This window comes from Malus domestica, chromosome 11 (genome assembly GCF_042453785.1).
Source record: "Malus domestica chromosome 11, GDT2T_hap1".
NCBI classification, from domain to species: Eukaryota; Viridiplantae; Streptophyta; class Magnoliopsida; order Rosales; family Rosaceae; genus Malus; species Malus domestica.
In genome coordinates, this window is record NC_091671.1 from 32,348,969 (window position 1) to 32,361,704 (window position 12,736).

The following is a 12,736-nucleotide window of genomic DNA, read 5'->3' on the forward strand; positions in this document are numbered from 1 at the left end:
TACCCAATCCATATCTCCTTTCTAGATTATCTAACTCTCTTTAGTTGCCACGTGGCAGCCCTCTAACCCATCCCTTATCTTTCTCTCCTTCCCACGAGTTAACCCTCTCCCTTTCTCAGCTCACACATTTTTCTCTGTCTCACAGATCTTTCTCTCGCATTTTCCCTTCCCGATCTACCCATACACGCACACCAAGGCACCATCACCCTAATGACCTCACCACCACCACCGTCACCCTCGTGAGAACCCTCCCCCTTTTTTTCTTTTTCGTTGTTAAGCTCTAGGGCACCCAAAGGACACCCAAGAACCTGTGGTGTTCAAGTCCAAATTTCGGCCACCCCATGACGAATCAAAGGTACCTAATCACTCAATTTTGTCTCTAGCTTCATTTTGGTACCTAGTTTATGGCCTAAGGGTGAGTGTTAATGATGACCGGAGCTCAGAAGACTCCGACTTTCTTTCCTCAGCAAAGAAATGACCTTCAAGCCCAGACCCAAAGAGACAGACCCTTGGGGCCATGCTAATTTAGGCTATTGGCCCGCTAAACCCTTGGTCTAAAAACATAAGGGCTTTGGCCCGTTAAACCTTAAACCCTATAACCTTTGGGCCGAGCTTTCAAGCCTAGGCCCTTTGACCTAAAACCCATTTGACCCAGGGCTTTGGGCCTTAAAACCCAGCCCAGTGGTGAAGCCCAAGCCACCGAATCCAAGCCCAAGAACCTTAGCCCAAATCTGGTCCAGCCCAGCAACCTAGTTGTGCGTGAGCTTGCGCGTGGGTGTTTGTTGGTTCTGGTTCATGATTTAGGAAGTTGTTCCAAATCACATTCAAGGTAATCATACAAGTAAAAGAATCACATTGGATAGTAGACATGAATAAACTATCAAACCAAACAATGTGGTCAAGAGTATTGTATTAGGGAAAAACCGTATTGCATTGTAATCCTAAACTGAATAGGTTTTCCACCTCTTCTGATTAGCTTGGGTAGCCATGATATACTGTTAGGTGTCACTCATGGTTTGTGGAATCCCTAAAGGTGTATAATCACTAAAGGGAGAATTGAAAGTATGTTTCAATTCACAATCAATTTGAAAAGTTCTAATCGCCCACTGCCTCGCTAAAAGGAACCTAATGGATTGTACACCGTGTAAGGTAAATATTAAAGAAACAATGGAGATGAGTAAGGATAATTAAAAGGTTTAATTATTTATGGCCATGATTAATTAATATGTTAATTAATCAAATGAATAAGTTCGTTTTAGCTTTGAGTAATTATTCGATCTCAAGGCCTATTGGGCTTAGAATCGTCAAGCCCATTAACTTAAGTTGTATAACAACTTAATGACTAAGGACTCAAAAGGGACCAAACAGCCCAAAGCCTTTAGAAGGCCGGCCATATTGTAAATGAATGGGTTTTGGTTCTTTTTGTCACTTAAGTGAAGTGACTATATAAAGGAATTTATAGCCAAAAGTTCATAAAGGTTTTCTAGAGAGAAAATATGAGTACACAAAGCTCTCTCTTCTCTTAGGAGGCCGGCCACCCTAGAGGAAAATAACTAGCAATCATTCGTCCTCTAGATCACTCATCTCTTCCTCAATGCTCTCCTTGGTGTGGAGACTTAGAGGTTCCCTATTTTGGGAACTTGGAGAATCGATTCCTTCATCCATCCAAGAAGTCATGGAGCCAAGAAGCAATGTTTCTCTATCCACATCCATGGAGTCAAGGAGCAAGAAGACTAAGGAAAGAAGGCCCTCACATGGGTGAATATCCTTTGCTAGGCAAATAGGTGCTTCAAAGGTATAAAAGTTTCTCAACTCTTTCCCTTAATATTTGAGTTGAGTCTTGGTTCACGACAAGTATTAGGCCTTGAATTTTATGGGTAAAATTTTGTTTTTGGGTGCATATAAGCATGATTCTGCCTTTTAATTGTTAATTGCATGCATAGATGTTGCTTAAATGAACTAGTTTTCACAAAGATTTCCTTCAGTATATGTGAGTAGACCCCTTCTAAAATGCATGTTTTAATAGTAGAAATGCATACATGAAAATCATGATTTAATGGTTACGTTTTATGAAACGTTTTATAAGTAAATTGGATTTACATTATATGATTATCATGCTTACTGAGAATATTTTGGAATATCATATTTTATCGAAATTATGTTCTTTGTAGTATATATGATGGATGACTATATATTATTTATGAACATGTTTTCTTTACACTTCTTTATAGTATATATGATGGATGACTATATGCTATGAACAGGGGCGGAGGGACCATAGGACCACAGTAGTCCTAGGCCCATCCTACTTTTGTTTATAACTAAAAATTAGTACTACTTATTATTTTATTATTTTCAGTTAAATCATTCATATTTCCTAGACAAACTATCCGGCCCTCTTTAAATATTTTAAGAATATCCGGCCCTCTTTAAATAACCCTAAAGCCTACCTATAACCTATTCCAACTTCCAACACTTCATCTTCCATTCATTTTCCCAATACTAAAAATTAGTATTTTATTATTCTCTAATTCTAGCCGACTGTTGCTCTGCTGCTAGTTTGAAAAAATAGTCAGAACACTTGAAACACCCCTACCCTCTTTTATATTTTAAAATTGTTTTAAAGCCTTAATTGGTGAGCCCGTGGGGCCCACCTTGTTTATTTTTTTTTATGTTTTCTGATCTCTCTCTTCTTCTTCTTCGTTTCTCCCTCCCGTAGCTCTCTCCTTCTTAACACTGCTTCTCTCATCTAGCATGTCACAGTCTTCAACCAGTCTATCAATCTATCAGTCTTCAATTTCCATGATCCTCAAGAGTATGAACTTCGAATCTTCATAGTTGTCATTTTTAATTTTTTTTTTATAATTTGCTAATTCATATATGTTGTCATCTACAATTGTAAATTAATTTAACAAATAATATTTTTTTTGCAGATTAAAGAATTCAATTATTCCATCATTCCATAAAAAAGACATTGAAGTTTAGTTAATTGGTCAACAACCCAAAGTATGTATTTTACTCTCAATTCCTGTTACAATTTTTTGTTTATAAATTATGATTAAATTGATGTCTTGCAATTTCTCTTAACTATTGCCTAATTTGTTTGAGTTTGTAAAATTAGCATATATGTTCATATTTCTTTTAATTTAAAGTTAGTAAATCTATGTTTTTTTACTTTTCAGTTATGGAAAGATATTTCAAAAGAAAAACACAACCTGAGATATTAGAACCGTCTCCAAAGAGTCCAAAGAACAATGAAAGTAGTTCAAAACAAACTTGTGTGGATTCTATGGAAATTAACTCGGAAACTCTCCAGTATGATCCTGGATTGCGTAGACCGATTTTGAGTTATCATCCTAATGTTCGAGACCAAGTTCGAAGAGCCTATCTCCAAAATAAACCTTGTCAACCAAAAACCCATGCATTTCCCTACACAAATTTTGGGACAAAGCCTAGAAGGTTCAATCCTGCTTGATTTACTCAATTTCCTAATTGGTTGGAGTATAGCACATCACAGGATGCTGCCTATTGTTTATGTTGTTATCTCTTCAAACCTGATATTGGAGATCAATCTGGTGGGGATACTTTTGTTGGAGTCGGATTCAAGAATTGGAAGTGCAAGAAGAAACTAGAAATTCATGTTGGAGGACCTAATAGTTCTCATAATAATGCTTGGAGAAACTGTGAAGCCTTATTAAACCAAAAACAACATATTGAAACAGTTATCTCAAAACAAACTGACCAAGATCGAATTGATTATCGAACTCGATTAGGTGCATCAGTTGGTGTTAGTAGAATTCTCTTACAACAAGGTCTTCCATTTCGTGGGCATGATGAATCTGAAAATTCACTCAACCAAGGAAACTTTCTTGAAATTCTACGGTGGCTACGTCATTATAATGAGGGTATAAAGGCTGTCACGCTAGAAAATGCTCCTGAAAATTTGAAATTGACATCACCTGATATTCAGAAGGACATCTCAAGTGCTATTTCATATGAAATCATCAGTGCAATCACTAGTGATATTAATGATTCTTTATTTTCCATTCTTGTTGATGAATCACGAGACAAGTCTTCAAAGGAGAAAATGGCCATTGTATTGCGCTTTGTGGATAAAGGTCATGTGATAGAGCGCTTTGTAGGTATTGAGCATGTTGCAGATACTAAAGCTTCCTCACTCAAGTTAGCCATTGATGATTTCTTTTCTAGACATGGATTGAGCATATCAAAATTGCGTGGGCAAGGCTATGATGGGGCAAGTAATATGCAAGGTGAGTTCAATGGCCTTAAAGCACTAATTTTAAATGAGAATGAGTCTGCCTTTTATGTTCATTGTTTTGCTCATCAACTTCAATTAGCTCTAGTAGCAGTGGCAAAAAAAAATTCTGAAATTGGAGATCTCTTTACTATGGTTTCTTCTGTGGTGAATATTGTGGTGGCATCTTCTAAGCGTCGTGATATTCTTAGAGAGAAACATGCTCATGTAGTTTTGGAAGCACTAGAAAATAACGAGCTTTCAAGTGGACAAGGTTTGAATCAAGAAACTACTCTTAAGCGGGCTAGTGACACGCGATGGAGCTCTCACTATAATTGTTTAATCAGCTTGGCTCACATGTTCTCATCAACGATAGAAGTGCTTGAGATTGTAAGAAAAGATGGAACAAGTTCTGAACAAAAATTTGAAGCAAAGGTTCTATTGACTTTTATTCAATCTTTCAACTTTATTTTTGGTCTACACTTGATGAAAAAGGTTTTGGGGATCACAAACGATTTATCGCAGGCATTGCAAAAGAAGGATCAAGATATTGTGAATGCAATGAACTTGGTCAATATATGCAAAGGAAGATTGCAAAGGATGCGAGAAAGTGGTTGGGAATCCTTATTTGATGAAGTTTCATCCTTTTGTGACAAGAATTGTATTAAAATTCCTAGCATGGATGATATTTTTACGAGTGGAGAGCGACCAAACCGAAAAGCTCATCCCATCACAAACGTGCACCATTATCGGGTTGATTTATTCACCGATGTCATAGATAAACAACTCACTGAGTTAAATGATCGATTTACTGAGAAGAATACTGAACTACTTCTTTGTGTGGCATGTTTAAGTCCAAGTAATTCTTTCTCTGCCTTTGACAAAGAAAAATTGATGCGTCTTGCCCAATTTTATCCAAGTGATTTTTCAGAGCACGATCTTGAGTTACTCAAAGAACAGCTTGAGAATTATATTTGGGACATGACCTCTAATAGTGAGTTTGCAGATTTGAAAGGAATTAGTGATCTTGCACAAAAGATGGTTGGAACCAAGAAAGATCATACTTATCCGTTAGTGTACTTGCTTTTGACACTGGCACTCATCTTACCGGTTGCAACAGCAAGTGTAGAGCGAGTCTTTTCTGCTATGAATATTGTTAAGAACACCCTACGCAATCGAATGGGTGATTTGTGGATGAACGATTGTTTGGTTGCTTATATTGAAAAGGATATTTTTAATAGTATAGAGGACGAGGCTATCATGCAACGGTTTCAAAATATGAAAACTCGTCGAGGACAATTATTTTAATTATTGGGAATATGTAATATTATCAATGCTATGTTATTTTGAATTTTGGTTACTTTTCATATACATACTATGATGTTTTGGTTAACAGTTTTGTAACTACTATCGATTTAATTTTTTTTAATATTTGTGAGAGGCCCCTCCTAATCCGAAATCCTGGCTCCGCCACTGGCTATGAAGATGATTTTGAGATATATGTACTTATGTTTGGAAAGAGTATATTCAATGTTTTGTGCGTATCTAGTGGTCATTATTCTACCTACGGGCAATGATACTTATATTGGCTTTGGTTGGGCATTGGTAGATGGCTACGGCCGAAAGATACTTATATATGATACCATTAGCTAGCACACTATACGATATATGTTTCATGAAAGGTTTTATGGCATGCTAGCATTTTCGGAAAACCTATTACATATTATACTATTGAGCTTTCATAAACTTTGGGGGTTAGTATGTTGATTAACTATTTCAATATTATATATATATATATATATATATATATATATATATATATATATATCAACTTGATCCACTCATGTTTGTTTTGCGCTCCCTCAGGACATAGGAACGAGGCTTACAATCTGAGCTACGAGGCATTCCCCTACTAGTGATATCTTGCCTTTATCTCTGCTTGACATTCATTTTAATAGCACCTTTCTACTTTACCTTCCACTTGTACTCTGGATTAGTTGTATACTCTGAACATGTCATGCATTATCATTATACTCATTGTTGGCAGTTGAATATTATTATTGTATTTTGTAAGACTTATATTTGAATATTACTTTGCGTAGTTACACGCAAAATGTTTATGCATGTTTACATGTTCTTAGCATATGCATTCATTAAATAGCTTGCGTTGTCGGCCAGCACGTGGCCATCCCGATGGGGATTGGGGCGTGTCAAGCAGGGAGAAATCCAAGTAGGCTGACTGTATCAACCAACCTACTTGTTGTGGGTTCAATGAGGTCATCATCATCAGGAGGCCCACCGCATTTTGTTGTCTCAATTCCAACATGACTAGGGAAAGGCCCACGTGGGCTGGCAACATCAAACGTCCTACTTGTCGTGGTCTTAATTAAGCCATCTTCACGCCCAGGTGCACCTTCACCATTGCCATGTGTAGCATCATCATTACAGCTAAATGGGCTTTAAACGCTGCCATGTGCAGCATAATCATCACGCCCAGATAAGCTTTTGATGCTGGCTTGTTCATAATTAAAAGAGAATCCATTTCACCCACTTAAGCTGTCTTGCGACCCATTTTTTCCAGCACATGCATCATCACTTGTGTTGTCTTCTACGTTGTCTCAATGGTTAGTCAGCTCACTTAGGCCAGTTTGGTCAGTCAGCCCACCTTTTTCCATTTGATTAGTCAAGCCACTTGGGTTAGCACGTTTTGTAGGTGGATCGGAGTCAGCATGTGGTACTATCTCCATCATACCAAATCTGCCATAATCTTTAATTAAGTTTGTCTCTCCTTAAGGAGTATGGCAGGAAGAAAAAATAATTCATCTTCAGAGAAGGTAATATACATGATGACATACATATGTTAAGTGGATGGATGATAACATCAATATCCTTTCTGTTGAGGACTAAAGCCAAGGAACACACACCTCACCGCACATGGATCAAGCTTGCTTCTTTGAGTTTTGTGAAGATGGACATATGCCGCACAACCAAAAACCCAAGGTTCAAGATGGAGAGTGGAGGGGAGGAAAGCATGATCAGACAACACGACCAAGGGTGTTCTAAAAGAGAGAACATGCGATGGCTTCGATTAATGAGATCAATAGCTAAGGCCATTTCTGAGATTTCGGGGGCCCTGTGCAAAATTCATAAAAGAGACCCTTCTTATAAGACATTTTAAAAAAAATTAAACAATGTATTGATGCTAAAAAACAATATCGAAATAAACTTTAAAACTCACTAACCATCTATTCTAAATATTATTAAATGTACAGAAAGAACCTATCAATAGCTCTGAGCCAATTGTTCAACTTTTCTTTTTCTTTGACGCTTCAAGCCAGATGAATATTTTCTAGTAGGTGCCATTTTTTATATCTCAAACAAGATCATAATAAAATTATAGTAAGTATGAACAATGAAACCTAATAGTCCGCAATACATGTGCATCTAGTGATTTTTTGTGACTGCTCTCCTCTTGATTTTACCCTGAAAAGTACAAAAGAAATTTTTTTTATTATAAATGAGAAATACCCAAACCTTCAAACTCCAAGTCAATATACTTAAATTAGTAAATATCTTACTTTAATTGAAGTCTACATCATTCTGATCAGTTGAATTGTCTTCATGATTTGGAAGTTTCTCTTCAATTTCATGAACTTATAAATTAGGGTTTAATAATTTGTGGGAAAAAGAACAATGGGAAGAGAGAAGTAAAGTAGACTAGATATTGGCGACGGGGGATTCTGACATCTGGAACTGTGGTGTGAAAGAATAAAAAAGAGGAGCAGCGATGGGATTTAGTGTGAGAGAGGAAAAGTAGGAAGCAACGACAGTGATGGGAATCAGCAGCACTGATTGGAATAAACCATCAGATATATATATATATATATATATTGATTTGATTAGTATTTTTATATATTATTTTCATACAATATTATTTTATAAAAAATTATTTTTAGGGCAGGTGTCTGATGGTTGTTGGCCCCATCGGATTTTTATATATATATTTTTTTATTTGATTAATATTTTTATATATTATTTTCATATAGTATTATTTTATGTAGTATTATATTAAATAAAAAACTATTTTTGGGGCCCTGTGCAATGGAACCTGTCACACCCTTTAAAAACCGGCTCTGTCAATAACATAGGTGACTGCATCAGCCCAATATGTCTTAAGCACATAGCTACCAATAGGAAGAGCAAGGGTAATCTCAAATATGCCTATTTTTTCGTTTGGCAACTCCATTTTGCTGTGGGGTTTGAGGACACGTAGTTTCTTGAAGAATGCCCTTTTCTGTAAAAAAAAAACTAAGAAAAATCTTGTTTAAGATACTCACCACCGTTGTCTAACCAAAGCACTTTAACAAGGATTGAATATTGAGTATTGACCATGTGATATAATTTTTTAAAGATGTCAACCACATCGCTTTTATTTTTCACGAGTTACAACCATGTTATTCTATTGCAATTGTCAACAAATGTTAGAAACCAACGCAGATCATGCTAAGTAGTAACCAGAGATGGCCCCCACACATCATAATGAATTAACTCAAACGAAATTGTTCTTTGATTTAAACTTGGAGAATAAGAAGCTTGATGACCTTTAGCTAATGTGCAAACATTACACTTCAATGAAGAATTTGAAATATTACTAAAAGTAATTTTCGTAAATAACCAAAAGAGGCATGAGCTAACCGACGATGCCACAACTAAACGGTCTTAAACCTTTTAGTGTTACAACCTTGAACTTGATGTACACTTCCTTATACAACATCATCAACATAGTACAACATCCTTTGCTTAGTACCATGCCTAAATGATTGCCTCAGTTCGGATATTTTGAAGTAAACAGTAAGACGGAAATACAACAGAGTCTAATTGCTCAATGACATGTCCCACAAATAACAAATGACTAGAGAGTGACGGAACAAGTAAGCCGTTGTTCTTGGACGAAATCAAATTCAATGAAAGCTGCGGACCTAGATTTTCTCGGTCCGATTGTATATCATCATTGAGTATTGCTGGTGGACTAAGCGGACCCATGCCCAGTCTTCTACCAACGCCATCAATAATGGCTGAAGAACCCAGCGGGCCCATGCCCAGTCTGCTGACAATATTGGCACCATCGCACCAGCCTTCAGTTTGCTTGGAGTGTGGGCTCCAGGCTCCGCAAGCCCAAAACAGCCCACGCTGTATGTCAGCACAGCAAGCCCAATGGTTGACCCCACGGCAGAAATTGTTGCATGGCTTTCTCCATTGAAAAAGGAAACGGTGGTGTAGTTATGCGGTTACGTTTCTAGGATTAGGTTCAGGATGATCCTCTTGTTTCGAGATCATCTTCGGTTTTACTGATGCGGTTACGTTTCTAGGATTAGGTTCAGGATGATCCTCTTGTTTCGAGATCATCTTCGGTTTTACTGATGCGGTTAGGTTCCTAGGATTTAGGTTCAAGGTGATTCTCTTGTTTCGAGATCACCTTTGGTTTTACTGCAGGTTGCTGTTTTTCCAGCCAATAAGAACTCAAAGTCGGCAACAAGGGTTAGGGTTTAGAGACACGTTGAAGTAATTCTAGGGTTCCAATAATCTTCTATATATTCTTCTCCATCTTGGAGGTAATATATATACTCACATCTCTTGTAGTACAAGTAGTAGTTAGTGACTCTAATAAATTTAGGGAATATAATAATAATAATAATATTCGTAATCAAACTACTGACTCACACCAACAATTTATGCTTTTTATTTGGGCTTTTATTGGCCTTATTCTTGTTGTGCCCGTCTTAGGCTTTAAGAGTTGATCTTTCGTTCAAAATAAAAAAGTACATAGGTCATCTTATTCAACAGGACATTATAAAATATCAATATTCTAACAACAACCAAACCAACTCATAATGGCACTGGATCGATACAGATTGAAGTAATACTATCTCTCGTCACCTTTCCCACACGTGTGAATCCATCTTCCCCTTTGTAAAGAAGATCAGTTACTCTTGTTAAATTGAGAACGCGCATAAGAACAGACATTGGCACAAAAGTTGGTCTAAGGAACTCCTCGTTTATATCCTTCCACAAATCCATAATTTGCTTCTGAAAAACATCAACCGTCTCTTGCACTGACACCCCATATTGTTTCATGTAGCAGTCAACACTAGAAGCAGCATGCCCTCTCTCTTTCTCAAACTGCAAAAATTAAATACAAAATTAATTTGTCTTAGGATCTTACTGCTTTGAAATAATCACAAGCTAATAAATTATACGTACGTCTGTGGAAACAATGTCATCCATGAGCCTAAAAATGGTATTTGCAGCTCTAACAATTTTGGGGTCAGTGAACAACCACTCAAATGCTTCCTTTGTCACAACATCTCCCATGCCAAGTAAAGATATGGTTGTAAGAAAGGTGTAACTAATTGAAACTGTTGCAACACGCATATACTCCTCCATGCTTGGAACTCGTCCCTCGTGCAACCATCGGGCCTCATTAAAATAGGATCGAGCTTGATCTTTCATCTGACGAGCCAAGGCTATGTTAATTTACTAGGAAGAAAAAAAGTTTAAAAGGAAAGTTCTGCATATGTTTATGTACTACATACAGCTTGTATTGCATATGGAACTCGGTATGATCTTCCTTCCTTCGCCATCTCTGCCTCAATATCATTGTAGAGATTTAAAAGTGCAAGATAAAATGTTTGCATATATTCCGGGAGTTCATCAATGCAATTGACATCCCACCTGAAGCGCTAGCATAATTATCATCGTAATCATTGGAATAAAGTAGCAGTTTTTAATTATTTTTAACAAATAGTTATTATTTAAATATCTCAAACCTGTCAATCGCTTCAGTAAAGATTACGAGCTCTTCAAATGTACCAAATGCGTCGTAGATATCATCCAATATTGTCAGCAAGACACTCACTTGTGTCATAATTTTTCTCCCAACAGAGTACTGGGGTTCAAAATACACTCCGACGATCCAAAAGTACAACTCTACCATCCTATCTCTTGCAAATGGCAGCTTCCTTTCAAAGTCTAGTGCTCTCCACCACCTAAACATATGACTTAACTATTAATTACTTCGAATTCGAAAGTTATGTGTGTGTGTATGTGTGTGTGTGTGTATATATATATATATATATATATATATATATATATATATATATATATTTGGTGCCATCTTGCAAACTAATAAGATCAGCTTAATTACCTAGTGATCTCTTGGAGCTCCTTTTTGTGCAAAGGCTGGACAAGATTGAAGTCTAACTTTGCAAGTTTCAGAAGAGATTCATTATGTGAAGCTTCTTCTTGGTAGATCGAAATGTAACGTCGTGCAGATAATCTCTCTAGACTTTTTCGCAGAGGTCTCTCTAGGGCTTGAGTAATTTGTGTAGCCTGTGGATTGCTTACACGGGTTGCTGCTGACTCAAGGTGAGTGGTGGTGAATACAAGAGCCTTTTCTAATATGTCTTCTCCATGCACCCTCAGATGTGTTGCTTCATAAAAGCTTAGCATACCAGACATGTCATCAATCAAGCTTTCCTTGAAGTTACTACTTTCATCTTTGAAATTGTTGAATATGGCTGCATGATTTTCAGAAAATAGGGACAAAAGAATTATGAAAGTTTTAATAGTAACTCAAATTAACTAATTAAGTTAATTTGTTTACACCTACCACATGAAACATTATATCCATGTTGTCTTAGCAGCCGGAAACCAAGAGCAACAGTGTATAGATCAACATCATCGTTGCCATGGTCATCATCAAACGTAGAATGCATACGTTCAAGTGCTTCTCCGATTTCTCTTTCAAAATGGTATGCCAAGCCAAGGCGCTGAATTGCATCAATCAACTTTAGCTGAAGTGAAAAATCAGTTGCACTAGTTGTGAATGCTTCCCTCACAATTTCTTTGAGTTCATCAACCTGTTGTTGACTTTGAGCTTGAGTAATCTGCAAATGGTAAAGTCCGCTTCTCTTAGAAAGTGTCAATTTTATGTATTTAAAAATAGCCATACACTATATCATAACTCATAATGTTAAAGAACTGCTGTGATATTGTAGAAGATAATGTGCGTGCATGCATGCATGCATGATATGTATTACAATGTCTTGGGAATCATCATAATTTATGAACTGGTCTCCCCAAACGCTTGGGTGAAAATTTGCCGTCCGCCGAGCAACTTCAGGCTTCGCATTTTGTGATTGAGCTTCTGCTGAATCCTGGATTAATGCCATGCTTTCCTGTCGGAGAATTTTGGTCAGTATGAAGAATAATGCGTGGACGATCATGTATTTATAGGCAAGCAAATATAGAATTTAATCCGAAAGGTAAACTCGTGGCTTTTTATTTTTTTTATTTTTTTATTTTGGATGAACTCAATGTTCTCGTGGCTTTTTTTTTATTATTATTTTGGATGAACTCAATGTTCTAAACGACGCTAGCCACTAGTCGGACGACATGTTGGGGCCTGGTGGCGTACTAGGT

The 12,736-nt window shown here is 36.9% G+C and overlaps 2 protein-coding genes across 2 annotated transcripts; one reads left to right on the forward strand and one right to left on the reverse strand.

Moving 5' to 3' along the window:
• Nucleotides 1–4,087: 4,087 nt before the first annotated feature.
• LOC103437577 (uncharacterized) lies at nucleotides 4,088–5,563 on the forward strand. Its single transcript, XM_070808504.1, has one exon. The coding sequence runs from the start codon at nucleotides 4,088–4,090 to the stop codon at nucleotides 5,561–5,563; it is 1,476 nt and encodes a 491-aa protein (XP_070664605.1).
• Nucleotides 5,564–10,141: 4,578 nt separating this feature from the next.
• PIN/CAM ((-)-alpha-pinene synthase-like) lies at nucleotides 10,142–12,486 on the reverse strand. The gene is given in 7 exon segments (NM_001294132.1): nucleotides 10,142–10,435; nucleotides 10,517–10,765; nucleotides 10,849–10,987; nucleotides 11,083–11,301; nucleotides 11,460–11,832; nucleotides 11,925–12,201; nucleotides 12,355–12,486. Coding segments are annotated over 7 exon segments (1,683 nt in total).
• Nucleotides 12,487–12,736: the final 250 nt, after the last annotated feature.

Coding starts and splice junctions, on each gene's coding strand:
- LOC103437577 (XM_070808504.1), top strand. CDS start 4,088: ATGGCCATTGTATTGCGCTTTGTGGATAAAGGTCATGTGATAGAGCGC.